Source organism: Geotrypetes seraphini, chromosome 2 (genome assembly GCF_902459505.1).
Source record: "Geotrypetes seraphini chromosome 2, aGeoSer1.1, whole genome shotgun sequence".
NCBI classification, from domain to species: domain Eukaryota; kingdom Metazoa; phylum Chordata; class Amphibia; order Gymnophiona; family Dermophiidae; genus Geotrypetes; species Geotrypetes seraphini.
The window spans coordinates 165738299-165759283 of NC_047085.1; the positions used below are offsets into that span (position 1 = coordinate 165738299).

General features: G+C 42.6%; 1 protein-coding gene across 1 annotated transcript in view; it reads right to left on the reverse strand.

Annotated features, from left to right (window-relative positions):
- TMX3 (thioredoxin related transmembrane protein 3) overlaps positions 1-20985 on the reverse strand; it is a 201550-nt gene that overhangs the window by 56561 nt on the left and 124004 nt on the right. Inside the window, exon 10 of the mRNA XM_033934242.1 lies at positions 7169-7267. Coding sequence (XP_033790133.1) covers positions 7169-7267 — 99 coding nt within the window. The remainder of the gene's footprint in view (positions 1-7168; positions 7268-20985) is intronic.

Below are 20985 nucleotides of genomic sequence, written 5' to 3' on the forward strand. Positions count from 1 at the left end.
ACAAAAATGCAAACTTGTAACCCGCATATCACAAAAATCTATGTGGGTAACAATAAAATACTCATAAAAGCAAGACAAACAATCATATCAAATTAAACAAAAATGTCTTAAAATACACAATAAAAAAACAACTATCCACCAATCCCAAATCCCTCAGCTAAAAATGCCTGCTGGAACAAATATGTCTTCAAATACTTCCTGAAATGAAAAAGAGAAGTGGAGTGCCAAAAATGCAATGGAAGATCATTCCACATAACTCAACCTGCAACCAAAAACAACCTTGAGTGAACTTGCTCCAGCTGCATCTACTGAACCATAGGAACCATTGGTTTGTAAGAGACTCTCCTTTTTGATGATTATTGGCTTTGTTGATCTTTGGGTTTTGTTTTTTTTTAATTTCTCACCCGCCCTTATCCAGGGCGAGTAACATATTAACATACAAAATAAGATTTACATTTATCGTACAAAACACTTCAAAGACACACTATAACAAATTAAATACTTACATATCAAATCAAATTACATATAACATACATGTCGAATCAACAACTAATTTCATTTAAGGCCAAAACTGGCCAAACCCACACATACATCAAAATATTAAATTCCATAAGTCATACAAGATGCCTCAATAACAGACATCAATAAACCAAATAAAACAAACCAGACCATTGAACACCTCTGTGACCAGCACTCAAGAGTCATCATTCCTTCACCCTCAATCAAACTCAGACCCTACATTTCATTTTACAGAGCAGATGTCTTTTCAGCAGTTTCCTAAAGTTCTGAATATTTTGCTGCTGGCAAATGTATCCTGGAAGATTGTTCCATTCCCAGGGGCCATTTGTAAAAAAATGAAACACTTTCAGAACTTTTACTTCTAGAGACACATTTAATACCACAGAATATGAAGGAAAAAAAAAAAAAAAAGCTTATCCTCTTAGTCACACAGCTCTGAGAAAAATCTGGTCATTATATATGGTTTTCTAAGTTCTCCTAGATTTAAAGCACAGACTACCCTCCTCATAGACACACAAAAAAGGCTAAGAAAATTATAAACGCACTACCCCCCCCTCCCCCCGTTTTTTTTTTTTTTTTTTTAACAAAACTGTAGCACAGTTTTTAGTACCAACTGAGGTGATAACAGCTCCAACGCTCATAGAATTCCTATGAGCATCAGAGTTGCTACTGCCACAGCAGACACAAAAAAACACACTACGGTTTTGTAAACATACGAACATAAGCATTGCCTCTGCTGGGTCAGACCAGAGGTCCATCACGCCCAGCAGTCCGCTCGCGCAGCGGCCCATCAGGTCCAAGACCTGTATAGTAATCCTCTATCTATACCCTTCAATCCCCTTTTCCTTCAAAAGGGAGTAGGGGGGTAGTGTGCACCACTCTGTGCTTCAACCTTACAGGTAGAGTCAATACATCACCGAGGGGATAATCCTAGCATTGGGAAAGAAAACTGAAACAAATTACAGCAGCTGCTTTTCAAACTATCCTCCTCCTTTACTAATGTATAGCACAGGTTTTAGCGCCAACAGCAACTGCTCCAACACTCATAGGAATTCTATGAGCGTTGGAGCAATTACCGCCACTGCTGGCGCTAAAACCCACGCTACGCGTGAGAGTATGAAGAGAGGCTAGCCAGGGAAGCTCGAAATTTCAAACCTTTCTTTAGATATGTTAGAGGGAAGCAGCCAGCCAGGGAGGAGGTGGGACCGCTGGACGAGGGAGACAGGAAGGGAGTGGTGAAGGAAGAGAAAGAAGTAGTAGAAAGACTTAACATGTTCTTTTCGTCTGTGTTTACAAATGAAGACAAATCCAACATACCGGAACCTGAGCAAATCTTCAAGGGAGATCAAGCAGAAAAATTAACATCCATGGAAGTGAGCCTGGAAGACGTACGCAGGCAGCTAGAAAAACTAAAAACTGACAAATCCCCGGGTCCGGACGGAATCCATCCTAGGGTTCTGAAGGAACTAAAGGAGGAGATAGCGGAACTACTGCAGCAAATTTGCAATCTATCCCTGAAAACAGGCATGATCCCAGAGGACTGGAAGATAGCCAATGTTACGCCCATCTTTAAAAAGGGATCAAGAGGTGACCCAGGCAACTACAGACCAGTGAGTCTGACCTCAGTTCCAGGTAAAATGGTGGAAGCACTAATAAAAGACAACATTGATGAACATTTTGAAATAAACAAACTTCTGACAACCAGTCAACATGGTTTCAGCAAGGGGAGATCGTGCCTAACTAACTTATTGCACTTCTTCGAAGGAATTAACAAACGGATGGACAGAGGTGACCCCATAGACATCATATATCCAGACTTCCAAAAAGCCTTTGACAAAGTACCCCACGAACGCCTACTTCGAAAACTGAAGAACCATGGGGTGGAAGGAGATGTACATAGATGGATCAGAAACTGGTTAGTGGGTAGGAAACAGAGGGTGGGAGTGAAGGGCTACTACTCGGACTGGAGTATGTCAATGGGTGTCCCGCAGGGCTCGGTGCTTGGGCCGCTGCTATTTAATATATTCATAAATGATCTAGAAACAGGGACGAAGTGTGAGATAATAAAATTTGCGGATGACACAAAACTATTTAGTGGAGCTCGGACTAAAGAGGACTGCGAAGAATTGCAAAGAGACTTGAACAAACTAGGGGAATGGCAGATGAAGTTCAACGTTGAGAAATGTAAAGTACTACATGTGGGTAGCAGAAACCCAAGGTGCAGCTATACGATGGGAGGGATATTATTGAAGGAGAGTACCCAAGAAAGGGACTTGGGGGTAATGGTGGACATGACAATGAAGCCGACGGCACAGTGCGCAGCGGCCGCTAAGAAGGCGAATAGAATGCTAGGCATAATCAAGAAGGGTATTACAACCAGAACAAAAGAAGTTATCCTGCCGTTGTATCGGGCGATGGTGCGTCCTCATCTGGAGTACTGCGTCCAATATTGGTCGCCGTACCTTAAGAAAGATATGGCGTTACTCGAGAGGGTTCAGAGAAGAGCGACACGTCTAATAAAAGGGATAGAAAACCTTTCATACGCTGAGAGATTAGAAAAACTGGGACTCTTTTCCCTGGAGAAGAGGAGACTTAGAGGGGATATGATAGAGACTTACAAGATCATGAAGGGCATAGAGAGAGTGGAGAGGGACAGATTCTTCAAACTTTCGAATAATAAAAGAACAAGAGGGCACTCGGAAAAGTTGAAAGGGGACAGATTCAGAACGAATGCTAGGAAGTTCTTCTTTACCCAACGTGTGGTGGACACCTGGAATGCGCTTCCAGAGGACGTAATAGGGCAGAGTACGGTACTGGGGTTCAAGAAAGGATTGGACAATTTCCTGTTGGAAAAGGGGATAGAGGGGTATAGATAGAGGATTACAGTCCAGGTCCTGGACCTGTTGGGCCACCGCGTGTGCGGACTGCTGGGCACAATGGACCTCTGGTCTGACCCAGCGGAGGCACTGCTTATGTTCTTATGTTCTTATGTACGCGTTAGTATAGGAAGGGGTATGTGCTTAATAAAATATAAGTATATATATTTATGGACACTGATGTTAACCACAATTTGTATGTTAATGTGTGTCACAGTGCATGTGATAGGTTTCAGAAATGTTGCAATGTTGAGGACATTTCAAGCACTAAACAAACCAAACATGACCCGATCAGTACTCTATCATAACTTATTCAATACCTGTAAAATAAAAAGAAATAATGATTAAATACTGTATGCCTACTTTTGGCCCACCCATCAACGTTGTAACATTCTTGGTACGCTGTGACACACAGTAACACAAATTTCGAATAGCATCAAAGACCATAAATGCTTGGGAGAAGAACTGCTTCAAGTGATCCACTGTGTGGGGCTTCCTCTCAAAAACCTTCTATTTTACTACACCACATAAAAGAAGTCCCTAGGTGTCAGGCTAGGTGAACGTGGTGGCCAGTGAATGCTGCCACGTCATCCAATTCAACGCTGTGGGGAGCAGTGTTCCCTCTAAGCGGGCGGGTGTTGTGAGCAAACTTTTTTCACTGTGAGCTAAAAATATCGGGCGCCAGCAAGTTATGAGCCAAATAAATATGTTGCTTTCTACCACAGAACTTCCTTACGTTTGTATGGAATCTATCCCCTTTCAACTTTAGAGAGTGCCCTCTCGTTCTCCCTGCCTTAGCTACTAAGTCTATTCCCTTCAGTACCTTGAATGTTTCTATCATGTCCCCTCTCAATCTCCTCTGCTCAAGGGAGAAGAGGCCCAGTTTCTCTAATCTTTCGCTGTACGGCAACTCCTCCAGCCCCTTAACCATTTTAGTTGCTCTTCTCTGGATCCTTTCGAGTAGTACCGTGTCCTTCTTAAAGTACCAGTGCTGGACGCAGTACTCCAGGTGAGGGCGTACCATGGCCCGGTACAGCAGCATGATAACCTTCTCTGTCTCTTCAGTCCAGCATCTGCCCCTTCCATTCACTGTCTGTCTTTCCCTGCCATCTCTCCTCCTGCCCCCCCCCCCAATTTGGTCTAGCATCCATCATCTTCCTTCTGTTCCCCTCATGGTCTGGCATCTCTATCCTTCCCTCCCCCCTGTGGTTTTTAGCATATCTCTCTTCTCATTTCCTCCACTCAGATCTGATCATTCTCTGCTCTCTCTTCCCTTTTCTTCTCTGGTCTTCCTTCTCTATTTTCTGCCTCCATCTAAATTAAATTCTTTCTTACTATTTAGTCCCGTTTCCCTCTTTTCACTGTGTCTACACACAGCTTGTCACCCCTTTCCCTCACCCCTCCATTATCTTACTATTTTCTTCCCCCTTTATTTATCTCCTCCTTCCATCCAGTATGTGTTCTTTCCCCACTTCCATTCAGCATCTGCTCTCCCTTCTCAACTGACATCCATCTGCCTTCTGCTCTCTCTCCCTTCTTCTCACTTCCATCATCTGTCCCCTTCTCTCTCTCTCTCATCTCCTCCATTCCATCATCTGCCCCTTCTCTCTCTCTCTCTCTCTCCCCCCCCCCCCAACTTCCATCATCTGCCCCCCTTCCCCTCACCTTTGTGGGTCACTTTCTTTCCCCTGAGGGTGGCTCATGTCACAGGGGAAGCTTTGGCCGAGCAGAACCGCTTGATTGACAGTGGAACTTACTTGATTGATGTCGATGCTGGGGCCCGTTGCCGTTTGAAGGAAAAAAAAAAAGGTGGAAAAAAGGAACCTGTAAAGGCGAGAGGAAGGGAAACCTCCAGGACAGCTGCTTTTTGCCCTCCTTCAGCGGCCCAAGAGTTCAGACCAGCAGCGGCAGCTCTGTATGCTTTTAACTTCGGCACAGAGCTGCCCCTAATCAATAGTTTAGCGCGGTTTCATGAGGCAGCCTCGGGGCCTTTGATAGCCGGCCCGCTTCGATGATGCAATGTGGGCCGGCCTAGCAAAGGCCCCGAGGCTGCCTTATGAAACCGTGCTAAACTATTGATTAGGGGCAGCTCTGTGCCGAAGTTAAAAGCATACACAGCTGCCGCTGCTGGTCTGGAGGTGCGGAGACAAGGCAGGAGGCAAACGCGGTGGGAGGCAGGAGTCCCGGCGAAGGCAGGAGTCCCGGCACAGCGACTGCAACAGGAAGTTGCAAGTCAGCTGACGCCGGCCTTTCGTTGCGGCGGGGACCGAATCCTTCGCGGACCGGCAAGATTTTGTTTGCGGACCGGCGGTTGAAGAACTGTGCTCTACACTGTGTGCGCTGTGACGAGAAACTTGTGCGCTGCGAGGTAATATTTTGTGCGCCAGCGCACCCCAGCGCAGCTTAGCGGGAACACTGGAAAAGGTAGCTTTGTACCGTCAAAGCAAAATGAGGAGTGGCCCCATCTTGTTGAAAGAACAGGCCGGTAAGTTGTGGCACAGCCATGATGCGCAACATGCTTAGTTAATTCTTACCATTCATATTTCTATCGATAAAAAATGGCCCCATGACACCATTTGCTTGACAATCGACCCCTGGCTGATCCAGTTGAGATGTGATATTTGCATGAGGATTTTCATCCATCTAGTATATACAATTATGCATGTTAACATGGCCTGACAACTTGAAACAGGCTTCATCTGGCCAGATGACCTTATCAAGAAGGTCCGGTTGGTGGGAAATTTGGTTGCACATTATTTTGTTTAAAAGATTTCTTAACCCCCTATAACTAGGCGGCTTTACAAAAAAACAACAAAAAAACCCCATTCATATAAAAAAAATATATCACACATGTTATACAAACAATAAACACAGCAATTCCTTCATATCAGCCATATTTCCTGTACTCAACAATATATCAATACAAGAACATTCATAACCCAGGATAGACATTTATTGAAATGCTTCTACGAGTAGTGTAGTTTTTAGGAGTTTCTTAAACTTCTGAAAATCTGCAAGAGCTCTTAGTGGTTCAGTCAACTTATTCCACAGTGTTACTTCAATGAAAGAGATAGTGGAAGACCTAGGGCCTCTTCTATCAAACCGCCCTAGCAGTTTTTAGCGCAGAGAGCTGCACTGAATGGCCTGTGGTGCTCCCTATGCTCACAGAGTTCCTATGAGCATCGGGAGCAGTGCAGGCCATTCAATGCGGCTCTCTGCGGTAAAAACTGCTAGGCAGTTTGATAAAAGAGACCCCTAGTACTCTCATAGTGCACTGCTGAGAAGCCTGTCAGCTACAATCGTACTTCTCCTCAGATCGTAATGCTCTATGTGGCCTAAAAAGTGCAACCAATGGTCTGAATCGTCCTTCATAAGGAAATGTAAGAGTCTTGGACTGTACAGCTTCAATTTTAAATTTATACATTAAGTGTCGCAAGGATATTCTGGGTATGGATAGCTCCTGTGATGTATGGCTGGTATAACTGGTTGCATCTAAAATTTAGGTGCATATTTTTACCTGGTACACTAGTATTCTATAAAGAAAAGTAGGTGCCCACTTTTCTTTCTATAAGAGGCTCCAACTAAGCACCTTCTTAGCACCTAAGATTAGGCATGCTAATTACCCTTTCACTCAGTAAAGCACAAAGAAGATTCCATTATTCAATAATTTGGAAGTTATTACATGAATTTTTTTCTATTAAATATTCAACAACGAATTCACTTGCATACAAGGACTGAGCCGAGTTAGTGTCAAATCCAGGAAGAAGGTTTACCTGTATCGCCAAGCTCATACAATGTGAATCCATCAATATTAAGATATCCTTGAAATCTCTCCTTATTTATCCAAGATGATAGGCTGCCATCCTCATACTCTGCGAGAAAATTTGAAAAGAGACTTAACATAAAAATAAACTGGATGGAGGAGGAGAAGAAAAAGTCTGCTGATGGCTTATACAGTACTCCCCTGAAATTTGCAGGGGTTCTGTTCTAGGAACACCCAGAAATTCCTAAAAACCGTGAATGCAGTTTTGAAACTGTCAAAAGCAGGAGAACAGGAGGTGTTCTTACCCAAATAAGGAATCTGTTATGGAAGCCAGCGGGTGCAGAAAATCAATTTGCAGTATGCTCCACCCACCTCTTCCTGTTACTAAAGTCAAGCTACATCAATCAGGAGCTTCTGATTGGTTTAGCCCGACTTTAGCACAGGAAGAGGAGGTCGGAGCATACTGAAAATTAGTGAGTCCACAATTTGTGAACCGCAAATTCGCGAGGGAACAATGTATTAGTATATGAAAAACAGTATGATCTATTTCTAATGTGTTAAAACAGTATCTTGCAATCTTTGTGAAGCAACAGCACACTAAACTGGTGGCTGTGGATCGAGAGCATCCAGAAGTGTGCAGACATCAATGCAATGACATCACACACGTGTGACATCACATCAAGATTCATGCATGCGCAAAGGTCCTCCAGATGAGGCCCTGAGCTACCAGTGGGGGGTTCTGGAAGGGAAGAAGCGCGGAAAGGTCCTGGCGCCGGCTCCCTGCCTACAGGATGTGCCTCTTGCCGGGTGAGGCACATCCTGTAGGCAGTCAGCAGGCATCCTCCTCCTCCTCCCCAGTGTCTCATGGCACACCTGGAATCTTGGGCTCATCCGCTATCTGCTCCTCTCCCTAAGATATCCCACGTGCCCGTCCCATGTTTTTTTTAATTCAGATGCAGTCTTTGTTTTCACCACCTCTACTAGAAGACTATGATATTATCTTATCTGTTAATACATTATATACAGAAGGCATTATTCATATAGAGAGTATTTATTTATTTTAGTATTTAAATCCTAAGTGGTTTCCATTCAGGTACTCAAGCATTCTCCCTATCTGTCCCAGTGGGCTAACAAGCTACTAATGTACCTGGGAGAGTGAGGATTAAGAGCTAGATTCACTAAACTTATCGATCCTGTGATGACGATCGCAAAACCAGTTTTACTGGTTTTGCGATTGTTCCCTGACCCGATTCACTAAACAGCTTCCCGATCAATCTCCTATCCGATCCGATCCACCCATGCAAATGAGGGGAAATGGCATGCAAAAGTAGGAAGTGATCGATTCACTAAGCAGAAGACTGATTGGGTTTGCCGATCCGAAAAGAAGCGACTGCAGAGGACTAGTCGCTTACTATCCTTGCCGACTCTCCTGCTCAGAAATATCAGTATCGAAGTTACAACCCCATATAAAACAACTATTAAAATTAAAAATAAAACTGTAAAATAACTTTACATATGTGTAAGAATTCATTCCTGTTTTATATTCTGTAAAATGTGCATTCCGAGCCTGTGGTTTTAACCCACAGGTTTAAAACGTGTTCTGTTCGATAAATGTCCAATAGTCTAGCTACACAAAAAAAATAATTCACTGTGTCGGTCACAAATCATTTCTTTTTAAAAATGTCCAAGTAGTCGGGCCAGCAAAGTAAACTGCAGCCACCCCTCCCCCTTTCTTTAGAGCTCACTTGTTGTGTGTATATGCTTTGTGGGCAGCACATTCAACATCCGCCAATGATGTGCGCAAATAAACCCTGCCCACTAACTATGTAGTAAAGGGCAAAGAGCTAGCACACGAGTAAATTGCATCAATAACCAACAAGGATACTCTGTACATGCAGAGTCCATGTTCCCCCAACAATTCTTTTATCCTAGACAAACCATTCAAAAGAGGGCTCAGATCCAATGTTGAAGGGGATAAATCATATACTAACAGAATATCATCTGCATAGATATATGTACTGATTCCTAATTCCTGAATTTGTCTTGCAAGAGGACTCAAAAATATATTAAACAAAATAGGTGAATGGGCTGAGCCTTATGGCAGTGTTTTTCAACCTTTTTTGGGCAAAGGCACACTTGTTTCATGAAAAAAATCACGAGGCACACCACCATTAGAAAATGTTAAAAAATTTAACTCTGTGCCTATATTGACTATATATAAAGTAATTCTCTTGAATAGGAATCAAATAAACACAAAGAAAGTATTTTATAATTACTTTATTATGAAATATTAAGTAAACAGAATAGTGAAAAATTATAAAATACTTTATTCAGTGCGAAACCTGGGCCTGTTTGGCTGAACACAAAGCTGATATTCTGGCTGGAATCGAAGAAAGACACACACGTAGCTCTTCGTCAACAGCCGTTCCCTTCACCGCCCCGTCACCGTCCCCGCTGCATCCATATAAGCCTTAGTACTGTAATATTTAGCTTATTCCTTTCTTATAAATCAAAGTTCCTGCTGCTGAACTAGAGAAAGAGATGTTCAGCTGGCAGGGCTTTGTTTATAAATTTTTATCAACACAACTAATATACTATTTTATCCTAAAGCAAAAAATAAATAAATAAATATAATTTTTTTTTCTACCTTTGTTGTCTGGTTTCTGCTTTCCACATCTTCTCATTCAATTCCTTCCATCCACTGTGTGTCTTCTCTCTACGTCTTCCATTTGCTGTTACTGTGCCTCTCCCTTCACCCCCCCCCCAATTGGTCTAGCACCCATCTTCTTCCCTCCGCTCCCCCATAGTCTGGCATCTGTCTTCTTCCCACTCTGTCTTCCACATTTCCCTTCGGGGTCTGTTCCTCTCCACCCTCCTTCAATGTCTGCCCTATTCCTTTCCACCACCACCCTTCCCTCCCTCCTTTACCATCTGTTCCTTTCTATTACCCTTCAGCTCCTCTCACGTGGCTTTTCTATCTACCTTCCTCCCTCTTATTTTCATGGCACGTTACAATGTAATTTGTGCAAGCCACTGGAGCCTGCGAGCTCGGTCCCTGTCCCATCCCCACAAACCATCTCGCTTCTGTGCTCCTATTTTCTCCATTTCTAATATCTCCCCTATGTATCTGTCATTGCCCCCCCTGTGTCCATATACCATCCCCATGGCATGTCCCCTTTATGTCTCTGTCCCTATGCCCCATGCACATAATTTCCCCTCTTTCTGTTACCTTCCTGTGTCCAGATTTCCCCTATCTTCCTCTTCCATACCAGTGTGTCTCTTCTTTTCAACCCCATCTAGCTTTTTTCTCTCTTTCTTCCCCCCCCCCTGCTTCTAGCATCTGGCTCACCTGCCTGTCCTTCCCTTTCTTTCCTGCTGTGGGTTTTTCTTTCCGTCTTCATCCCCTTGGCCCAGAATCCTTTTCCCTTTCACTCCCTCCTTCCAATTTGAGCCGGGAACACGAGCGATCGCACGGTCCCCGCAGCCACCACTCGCCTGCCCAATCGATCCTACTGTTTAGCCAGCTCTCTCCCTTCGCCTCACCTTAGTTTGTAGGTTTTGTTTTTCGGCGACATGCACGCTTTCCCAAAGAGCCGCGCACGCGCGGCTGCTCAGTGTTCAATCTTTTGCTCTGCTGCAACTTCCTGTTTCCGGTTGCGTCAGAGCAGAAGATCGAAACTGAACAGCAGCGGGGACTGGGGGAGTCTCATGGGAGCGCGTGCAGGTCCCGGCCTGAGGCCTAATCAGTGTCTGCACCGTACGGCACACCAGGCAACATCTCACGGCACACTAGTGTGCCGCGGAACAGCGGTTGAAAAACACTGCCTTATGGTACCTCACAGTCCAATAATCTATCACTGGATGTTGACCCATCCGTAGCTACTCTAAAAGTACAATCCCGGAGAAAGGCTGCAAATCAATCCCAAACCACTCCTATTAAACCTATCTCATGGAGCAATCTCAATAGAAGTTCATGGTCAACTAGATCAAATGCTGAGCTCAGATCTAAAGATATTACCATTGCGAAATTCCCGTGATCCAAGATAAAGTGAACTTCACTAAGGAAACCTGCTAAAACTGTCTCAGTACTGTGTATAGTTCGAAATCCTGCCTGTATTGATTTAGAACCTTTGTTGACTCGATATGAGAGACCAATTGCTCTAAAACACAGGTGTCAAAGTCGGTCCTCGAGGGCCAGAATCCAGTCGGGTTTTCAGGATTTCCCCAATGAATCTGCATGAGATCTATTTGCATGCACTGCTTTCAATGCATATTCATTGGGGAAATCCAGAAAACCCGACTGGATTCCGACCCTCGAGGAGGGACTTTGACACCCCTGCTCTAAAACTATTCGCTCTATCAGTTTTGCTAAAAAGCAAAGATTTGAAACTGGCCTATAACTAGCTGCATTAAATATATCTAGATCATTGTTCTTTAGAATAGGTTTAAATAACTGCCTTTTTCCAGCATACTGGAACCTCACCCTTATTTAAACTGTTATGTATTATATTTAAAAACAAAGCCCATGTCTAGAGCATGATAGCCATTGTGATGGGATACGATCTAACTCACAAAAAGTAACATGCATTTTACTTAAAGGTTTCTCTAGTTTTGTCAATGTAGGCAGTTGAAAAGTTGACCAGTTTGATTTTCCTATTTTTATGCTATAATCTTTTGATTCATCCCTATCTAACTCAACACTATTTGATGTTTCATTTTTTTCCCCTTGACCTTAAAAGTAAAACTTTTGAGAGAAAAAAAATCAGCTAGCACATCTGACTCTGGCATTGTTCTAGTTCTATTATTAGACTCCACCTTTTTTAAATCTGATATTATAGAAAATAGTTGTTTAGTTAGAATTCTGGCATCTTTTATTTTCTGTTGAAACTAATCTTTTTTTTGCTTTATCTCCCTATTAAAAATGCTTTGGATATTCTTACACCGACCTAAAGCTGAACTATTTATTTTCTTTTTCAAAATTCTTTCTGCCCTTCTTAACTGTCTCCTAAGTAACCACAATTCCTTATGAAACCATTTATTTTGAATGTTTGGTTTTCTCTCTCAGTGGTGCTAGTTCATCTAATATTTCCTATAAAACCTTATTCCAAATATCTACCTGATCCTCTAATATAGCTTCCAGAAAATCTGAGGGAAACTTAAGGTAAAAAGGAGATATCTCATTTAATTGAATAGAATGCAATGACCTACAATATCTTATCTTTGCTGACCCACTATTCTTATCAACTTGATTACCCAACATTATATTCCAACTGACAGCATAATGATCACTCCACAAAAGAGGTTCAATCTCTATCCTCTCCAAATTATCATTAGCAATATTATCAGAAGTTAACACTAAATCTAATGTAGGTCCCTTTTATTTTTCCCTTGCAAATCCACCCAAAACATTTAAAATTTGGCTTCTACTAAGTGGAGACAAAGACTGAATGTAACCTCAAACAGTGAGAAACTGCCATCTGCATTTATACAACACCCTTACCACTCCTTAGCAGGTGCAAATGTCTGTAGTTTCATCTTGCTGTGGTCTGCAGCTTTTTTGTGGCAATTTTATAACACAAGCTATATTTAAAGTTTATGAATATGTAAAGCAATGACTAACACATGCATATTCAAATGATGTGCTATATTCAGCTATAGGAACATTTCTGTACTATGCATTGCCTTTGCACAGTCCCAAGAATGAAGCAGTGCAGATGCTGTATATACCCACTTGAACATTGAACTAAAGGTTAATAAGTAAAAACAATAACAAACAAAACGGGGCTTTTCAACGGAATAATTTAGTGCACACATAAGTGACAAAAAAGATACTACTGCAATTAATAAGTATGGTGAGATGTTACCTACAATCACATGGAAATATACCGTACATTAAGGGATCACATAATTATTGATTGCTGTCCATGGTAAAAGCAGTCAAATTAGTTTTGACACAAGGATATTTTGACTCGGATTCCCTAACCATTGCCAATTTTTTTAAGTTCCAGTAGGTGCTCAAGCTCAATAAAAAATGTTGTTTCAACAATGTTTTAAATTGAGTTTCAAGGTGCCGTATGGCGCTGAAATTTCACCTCCATAGATACTTTGGGTCAGATTCTGTAATTGGGTGCCTAAAAAGACAGGCACCCATTACATAATCATGCCTAACTACAACTTAGCCGCCTATTAGGCACCTACAATTTAGACCAGGGTTTTAAGCCTATATTATAGGCACATAAGTAATTTAGAGAATCATACCTAATTTGAGATCTAGAGAACATAACCAACCGTTCTGATCTAGAAGGGAATACAAGGATGCTGGAGACAGCATCCAAAATAGGTCACAGATCTCCCATCTTATTCAGAATAAGGAAGTAACGAGAGTAAAAACCCCTGCTCTGCTGTTCCAAGGGAACTTCCTCGATGGTACAGAGACAAAGCAGAGCTTGAGCTTCCTGAAGAAGAAGGGTGATCTGCCACAGATTGGAAGGATACTCTCTTGGGGGAAGATCTGGTGGGACCTGGATGAAGTGAAGAGAGTAACCTTCCCTGATGATAGTGAGGACCCAGAGGTCAGATGTAATGAGCTCCCATCATTGGTAAAAAAAAGATGGAGACGACTTCCAATGGTAAGAGGAGAGGACAGAGGCAGAACGATTGAGGTTATGCTCAGTATTAAATGGCCAAAAAGACTGAGAGGCCTTGGGTGCAGCAGAAGTCTGAGGTTTTTATTGCTTTGGTTGCTGCTGCTGTTGTTTCTTAGGGGTCGCCCTGGTAAGATGGAAGAGGTCTGGAAACCTTAGAAGTAGAAGGCTAAGGCTTTGGCCTGATGATAGAAGCAAACAATTTCTCATGTTCAGACAAACGTTTCGTAGCTGCCTCGATAGAGTCATCAAACAACTCAGTGCCCTGGCAAGGGATGTTAGCCAGGCGATCTTGAAGGTTTGGGTCCATGTCTACAGTGCAAAGAATGACACTTCGATTTGGAGATACGCTTCTTGGTCAGGGTCCGAACTACCTGATCTAAGGGTGGCATGCCTGGAGGAGTTTGCTTAGCTACTTTACATGAGGGAGACAGTCAGGAAAGCGGCTCCTCAGGATAGGATTTAGCAGATTTGCTCAAGGACAAGGACTTCCCAAATGAGGAAGGATTGATTAAGGTCGAGGTCAAGGCAGAAGGCGGGAACCCCATAGAAGATTTGACCAAATTTGGGATAGAGGTCGAAACCGGAGTTGGCTTATCCATACCGCCAAATATCTTCCCAACCTGAACTCAATGACGTTTAATGGCTTGAGGTTGAAGAGTAGCGCAGCGAGTACACGACTCCAGACGATGGTCGGGCCCTAAACACTGAACACACCACTTATGTGAGTCAGTGAGGGATATCACGCACTGGCAGCGACTACACTTCTTAAAGCCTGTGACCGGCCGGGACATAGGCTGGAAAATAGCCACGGCAAAATCGAAGCCCTTAGGCTGAGGCCGCAGGTTAGGCCCTGCCGTGACATGAAATAAAAAAGAGACTAAAACTTTTAAAGAAATGAAAACGCACAAAACACACAGTGACCCTGTAAGAAAACATTGCACAAGCCGCGGAGAGAGAAGGCACGAAGTAGAACTGAGTCTAGCGCAGAGCGTTGAAAGAGGGCTTCTCAGCTCTGCGGAAAACTAAGAACTAAGGAGGCACACCTTGTTGGTGGGAAGGCACTCATGCATGCGCGGTGCAGCGGTCGTGAACGTTCTAAAGTTTTACAAGCAAGTCTGTTTGCGAGGCTGTCCGCATCGGGGCTCTATGGACGACGTCACCCACATGTGAGAATATGCTGCCTGCTTATCCTGGGATAAAAACCTCTTCCGCAGCTTAGTAAAAGGGGCAGTATGTCTCCTGATGAATTAAATAAGGCTTTCTTCAAGATCTTATCTACTTTTAATTGCACTTTGAGTTTCTTATGGTGCCAAACATTAACAAGAACAATCATTGTTCTTGTTAATGTTTGGCACCATAAGAAACTGCCTACTGTAACTTCTGCTGAATTTAACTGTCTTATAAAAAAATCCTTCCTGTACTGGACACAGGACCCATGTTGGGTCCTGTGGACTCACATCTGAGAACCATTTTTATCATTTGTATTATTTTTTTATTTAGTGTTCAATGCTACATAGAACCAATTTAATACATATTCTTTTTTTCCATACCTTGTACATCATTTCTGCAGTTTTTTTTTTCTTTGTTTTTGTCTTTCGACTTTGAGCTGCAGTTTGTTTGGATATTGGTTTCTGTTTCGCACGGTATGAAACCCAACAATCTCACTTGGTTTCTATTTCCTATAAACCAACCTGGTCCTGCCCATACAAAATAAAACCTACTAGTGAAGTCGAGCTGAGATTATTTTAAATTAGCAACTAAGGCTGCAGATAAGTCACTATTATAGAAATATGATGTGGAAAAGTAAGATACAATTGTTTCTGCTCTCAGCTACAACTGTTATGGCGTCATTATCAATCTGGTAAGTCATTAACTGTGTTCAATAATTACAATATAGTCCCCTCCTTCATGTGCTGATCCTTTTCTGGTCTCATTTCCTTTAACAATTTGTATTTCACCCTTAATCCTTTTGTCTCCAGTTTGTCAATTTAGTCTAATTAGTCAATGTTTTCCCCTTGATTTTAATAATTATAATTCTGTGAACCGATTAGACAATTTTTTAAGCGGTATATCAAATTTTAAATAAAACTTGAAACTTGATTGTAGATAAAGGCTTTTTTTCTTCAGTACTCGGTTTTTAAAAAGTTGATCACATTAAAGATAATGAAACTATTACAAATAAAAAAATAGCAGATGAATAATTATTATGAATATGATCACAAAATACTCATTATGGCATGTTGATTGAAAGTACTAATTAGAATGGCATTTTCCTTAATTTCAACTGGTAATAACAGGGCTTCAAATTCAAAATGAAAAATTATAGACAGCAATAATGATTATGAAGATTAAAAACCATGGAGCAAAGTATGTTTTAGGGGTCAACCAATTAGCATTTTATATCTAAACATCCATGCTGAAATTAAGCTTAGAAAACAGGGTAACAAGATCATTTATTTATTGGGGTTTATTAATCACCTTTCTGAAAAAGCTATACCTATGAGTTTGGGGGAGATTGACTGATGTTTCATAAATTTACACACTGCCAATCTCTGGACTACATGAAGGGGAATTCTGTAAATAGGCACTTTGGGACCGATTCTATAAACATTGCCTAAATTGGCCGGCGTCTAGAAAATTGGCCCCGATCGCATGCCAGTCATTTAGGAGCTGTTTACAGAATCACGGCTAGCAGCACCTATGTAATAAAGTGGGTGCCTGAAATGTAGGCCAGGGTTTTAAAGGTGCCTAAGTTTTCGCAGAATCGCGCTTAGCGGCCTCAAGAAAAGCAAACAAAATGTTGGGTATCATTAAGAAGGGTATCACGACCAGGACGAAGGAGGTCATCCTGCCACTGTATCGTGCAATGGTGCGCCCGCATCTGGAATACTGTGTCCAGTCCTGGTTGCCGTACCTCAAGAAGGACATGGCGGTACTTGAGGGAGTCCAGAGAAGAGCAACTAAACTGATAAAGGGTATGGAAAACCTCCCATATACTGACAGACTGAAAAAGCTGGGGCTGTTCTCCCTGGAAAAGCGGAGACTTAGAGGAGACATGATAGAAACCTTCAAGATCCTGAAGGGTATAGAAAAGGTAAACAGGGACAGATTTTTCAGATTATGGGGAACCACAAGTACAAGGGGGCACTCGGAGAAATTAAAAGGGGACAGGTTTAGAACAAATGCCAGAAAGTTCTTTTTCACCCAGAGGGTGGTGGATACATGGAATGCGCTTCCGGAGGCTGTGATAGGCCAGAGCACGTTACAAGGCTTCAAAGAAGGTTTGGATAGGTTCCTGGAGGATAAAGGAATTGAGGGGTACAAATAGGAGTAAAGGTAGGTTTAGGGATAGTCTGAGACCATTGCTCAGGCAATGGGCCTGATGGGCCGCTGCGTGAGCGGACCGCTGGGCGAGATGGACCTCTGGTCTGCCTCAGCGGAGGCAATTTCTTATGTTCTTAAATGCTCACTTAGGCATTAGGCGCTGCTAAGCGTCATGCAATAGGCAATATCTTTTATAGAATTGGATAGGCGCCTTTGCCCAATTAACTTTTTTTTTCCTCAATTATTGAAGCTATTAGAGGTATTTTGTAAATTAACCCCCCACCCCTTTCATGAAGCCGCATTAGGTTTTTTTAAATTGCAGGCGGAGGTGGTAAAAGCGCTACGTCTAAGGCAGGGATCTCAAAGTCACCTCCTTGAGGGCCGCAATCCAGTCGGGTTTTCAGGATTTCCCCAATGAATATGCATTGAAAGCAGTGCATGCACCTAGATCTCATGCATATTCATTGGGGAAATCCTGAAAACCCGACTGGATTGCGGCCCTCAAGGAGGGACTTTGAGACCCCTGGTCTAAGCGGTTATCTTCTTTTGCTTCAGCCTATCAGAAAATCAATGTCGCTATGCTTAGAGAATTGTTTCTACTACTATTTATCATTTCTATAGCGCTGAAAAGAGTACACAACGCTATACATTCAACATGTTTTTCTAAACTTTTCAAGACCACTTATATTTTCAAAAATATGTTGTGCGGCACTCCAGCCTCTGCAGAGCAGGCAATGTGGGCATGGGAAAGATCTCACACGGCCAAAAGCACTGAAAGCTCTACCAGAGCTGGAAGGACTTAAAGGAACAGGTGCAGTTGCTGAGTGGTATGTTTGTACTGCATAAAGCAGGACCCAGCTATCCATGCCCAATGTGCTGCCTGTTATTTGCCACATTCTGGGTTTCATTCTGTGTCTCAGAAAACTGCTCCTAAACATGTAAGTGCCACATCGGTTATCTTTCATCGCTGTGAGGTGATGAGAACAAAGCCCACATGCCAGCCTGGACTTGAGCATCAGGCAGTAGTAACTTCTTTCTGTGACACAGCTAATCAGTGGCTGGGAAACACCAGATAACTGGAATGGAATTGGAATGTTGAAACTCGAATCTATAGTGCAGGGGGTAGGGAACTCCAGTCCTCGAGAGACGTATTCCATTCGGGTTTTCAGGATTTTCCCCAATGAATATGCATGAGATCTGTTTGCATGCACTGTTTTCAATGCATATTCATTGGGGAAATCCCGAAAACCCGACTGGAATACGGCTCTCGAGGACCGGAGTTCCCTACCCCTGCTATAGTGAAACTTTTTTTTTAATATATATAATGGGGAAGTAAAATAGATAAGACTAATTGGGTCCTTTTATTAAGGCGCGCAAGCCGTTTTAGCTCACGCTAACGCGTCCATAGACTATAATGGACGTGTTAGCGTTTAACATGCGCTAAAACGGCTAGCTGCCTTAGTAAAAGGAGCCTTAATGTCAGCTGCGATTCAAAATCAGTTTCAATTTATATAAAATATCAACCTTTTCTTTCAGGGAAATTTATCTCACATACTTTATACCAAATTTGGTTATAACCATAAAATACAATCCTGCAACTCAACTAATAAACTTGGAGATTAGCAGTGGAGACCAAGGACTAATCGATGCGCTGAAAACACTTCAATTTAGCCTTCCTAGAGGAATCGAGCAAGAGGAGACTGCAGTCCGTGACAGGAGAATAATATCCTTCATGTTTTCAGTAACAGAGATGCGCACACATGATGTACATATTTACAGTCAAGCAATTATGAAGCAGATTTTTCAGAAAACAGAAAAACATCTGTTTGGTCCGGCCTCTAGACTGCAAAATATGCTCCTTCACCACAAGACTATCATAAATTACGTGCCTGCTCTCAAAGCAGTACAATATGCGTAAGAACCATCAATACTGGCAACACTAATGACAGAAGAAACTACTGAAGGGGGACCGATACTAATGTGCATTAAGAGAACACCACAATTTTTGTCTCTTAGCAAGCGTTAAAACATTAACTAAAGCAGGGGTTCTTAATCTGGGGTCCTTGGATGGGTTTCAGGGGGTTCATAAGGGTCAGATAAAAGTTAACATTCATATTTACTATACAGCCAAGTACTGTTGATTTTTCTCACATATGAGTAGATGTAGAAGTAGTAATAATGGTGGTAGAAAACATAGTAGCAGTAGATCTGTTTTAATGTGCACTAGAGGATTGTATTTCATAATTATAGAGTGGCTATTACTGTTTGCATAAAAAGGAGTGGTTTTTTCCAGATTGTTTAAGGTTTAATACAGTGCTCCCCCGGTCATTCGCGGTCGGCGATTCGCGGTCCCAGTCATTCGCGGTATTTTCTGGACCGTGAATGTCCGGGCAGGAGAGAGCAGCCGGAGTACTGGCGAGTGAAGGAAATCACGCGCGGTGTGCTCCGACCGCCTCTTCCTGCACTAAAGTCAGGCCTCACGAAACAGGAGCTGCGTGTCAAAGCAGCTCCTGATTGGTGAGGCCCGACTTTAGTGCAGGAAGAGGCAGTCGGAGCATACCGCGCGTGATTTCCTTCACTCGCCGGCACTCCAGTTGCTCTCTCCTGTCTCTCCGGCTGCCCTCTGTCTTCCCCGCTAAAAACCGTATTCGCAGTTTTTCTAGATTCGCGGGGGGTTCCTGGAATGGAACCTCTGCAAATATCAGGAGAGTACTGTAATATTTTATGTCGATAAATAAAGTACATTATATTCATTGCATACAAAGTTGTGTTTATGTGAATATTTCTGGGAAAGGAGGTCCATAGCTTTCATCAGATTCTTAAAGGGTCCATGACTCAAAAAAGGTTAAGAATGACTGAACTAAAGGTATTGAAACTTACATATTAATGAGATGTAAAGCGTGCAGATGCATACAAAACACCTTATTATTATGTCAGTCTAATAATGTGCCTTGCATTGAACTCCATAAGTTGTGTTATTTCAGGAAAAATAGCATCTGCTCATAGCTAGCATTATTTTTCTGCTCAAGAACATGGGCTACTAACACGGACCCTACGCTCTCAGGCACCAACTTAAAATAGGGATCTTTTCTTGGGGGAAGGGGGATGGGTTTTTCAATACTGCATATCATTTTGTACAGTGCAAGCCCCTTTAAAAGAGGCTCTATGGGAACACCGGGTCATGTGTTAGTGGCCCAGTGCTTCAACAAAGCAGAAAAATGCAATGTTGATCACTAGTTATATTATTTCTTTAACATGGTAAACTAAGTTGTTATATTTTACTGCTGCTTAGTACCACCCACCACCTCCCTAATAGTGCTGTCTGCTTGAATGAAATGATTCCTGAAGATATACAATATAGCAGTAAATAATTTTATATGCATGCTGAAAAGGAAGTCTTCTCCATAGGAAATACACTTCTCTCACCATATTTGCGGGGGTTAGGGGCAGAGCTGGCCCGCAATATGGCAAAATTGTGAGTAACTTTAGGGCTGACTCTGATTCACCACTGCCTCCCAGACCTCTCACTGTACTTACTTTTTAAAGCCTAGTGGTCTAGCAGTGGAGCGGGGCAGGAGCAATCTTCTTACACTCCTGTCCCGTGTAGAGCCAGGAACAAAAATGGCTGCCGTGAGTTCTTGCAAAACCATGGGAACTCAAGGCAGTCATGTTTGTTCCCAGTTCTGCACAGGGCAGAAGCGTAGGAAGTCTCTGATTGGCTCAGGCACCTCAGGCCCCTCCCAAGGGAAGAGCCCAAGGCACCTGAGCCAATCAGGGCCTTAAGACCCTCCCCTTGTATTATATGATGCACCGGGGTGGGGCCTAAGGCTGGCATTGCGTCGCTGGAGGCTGGAGG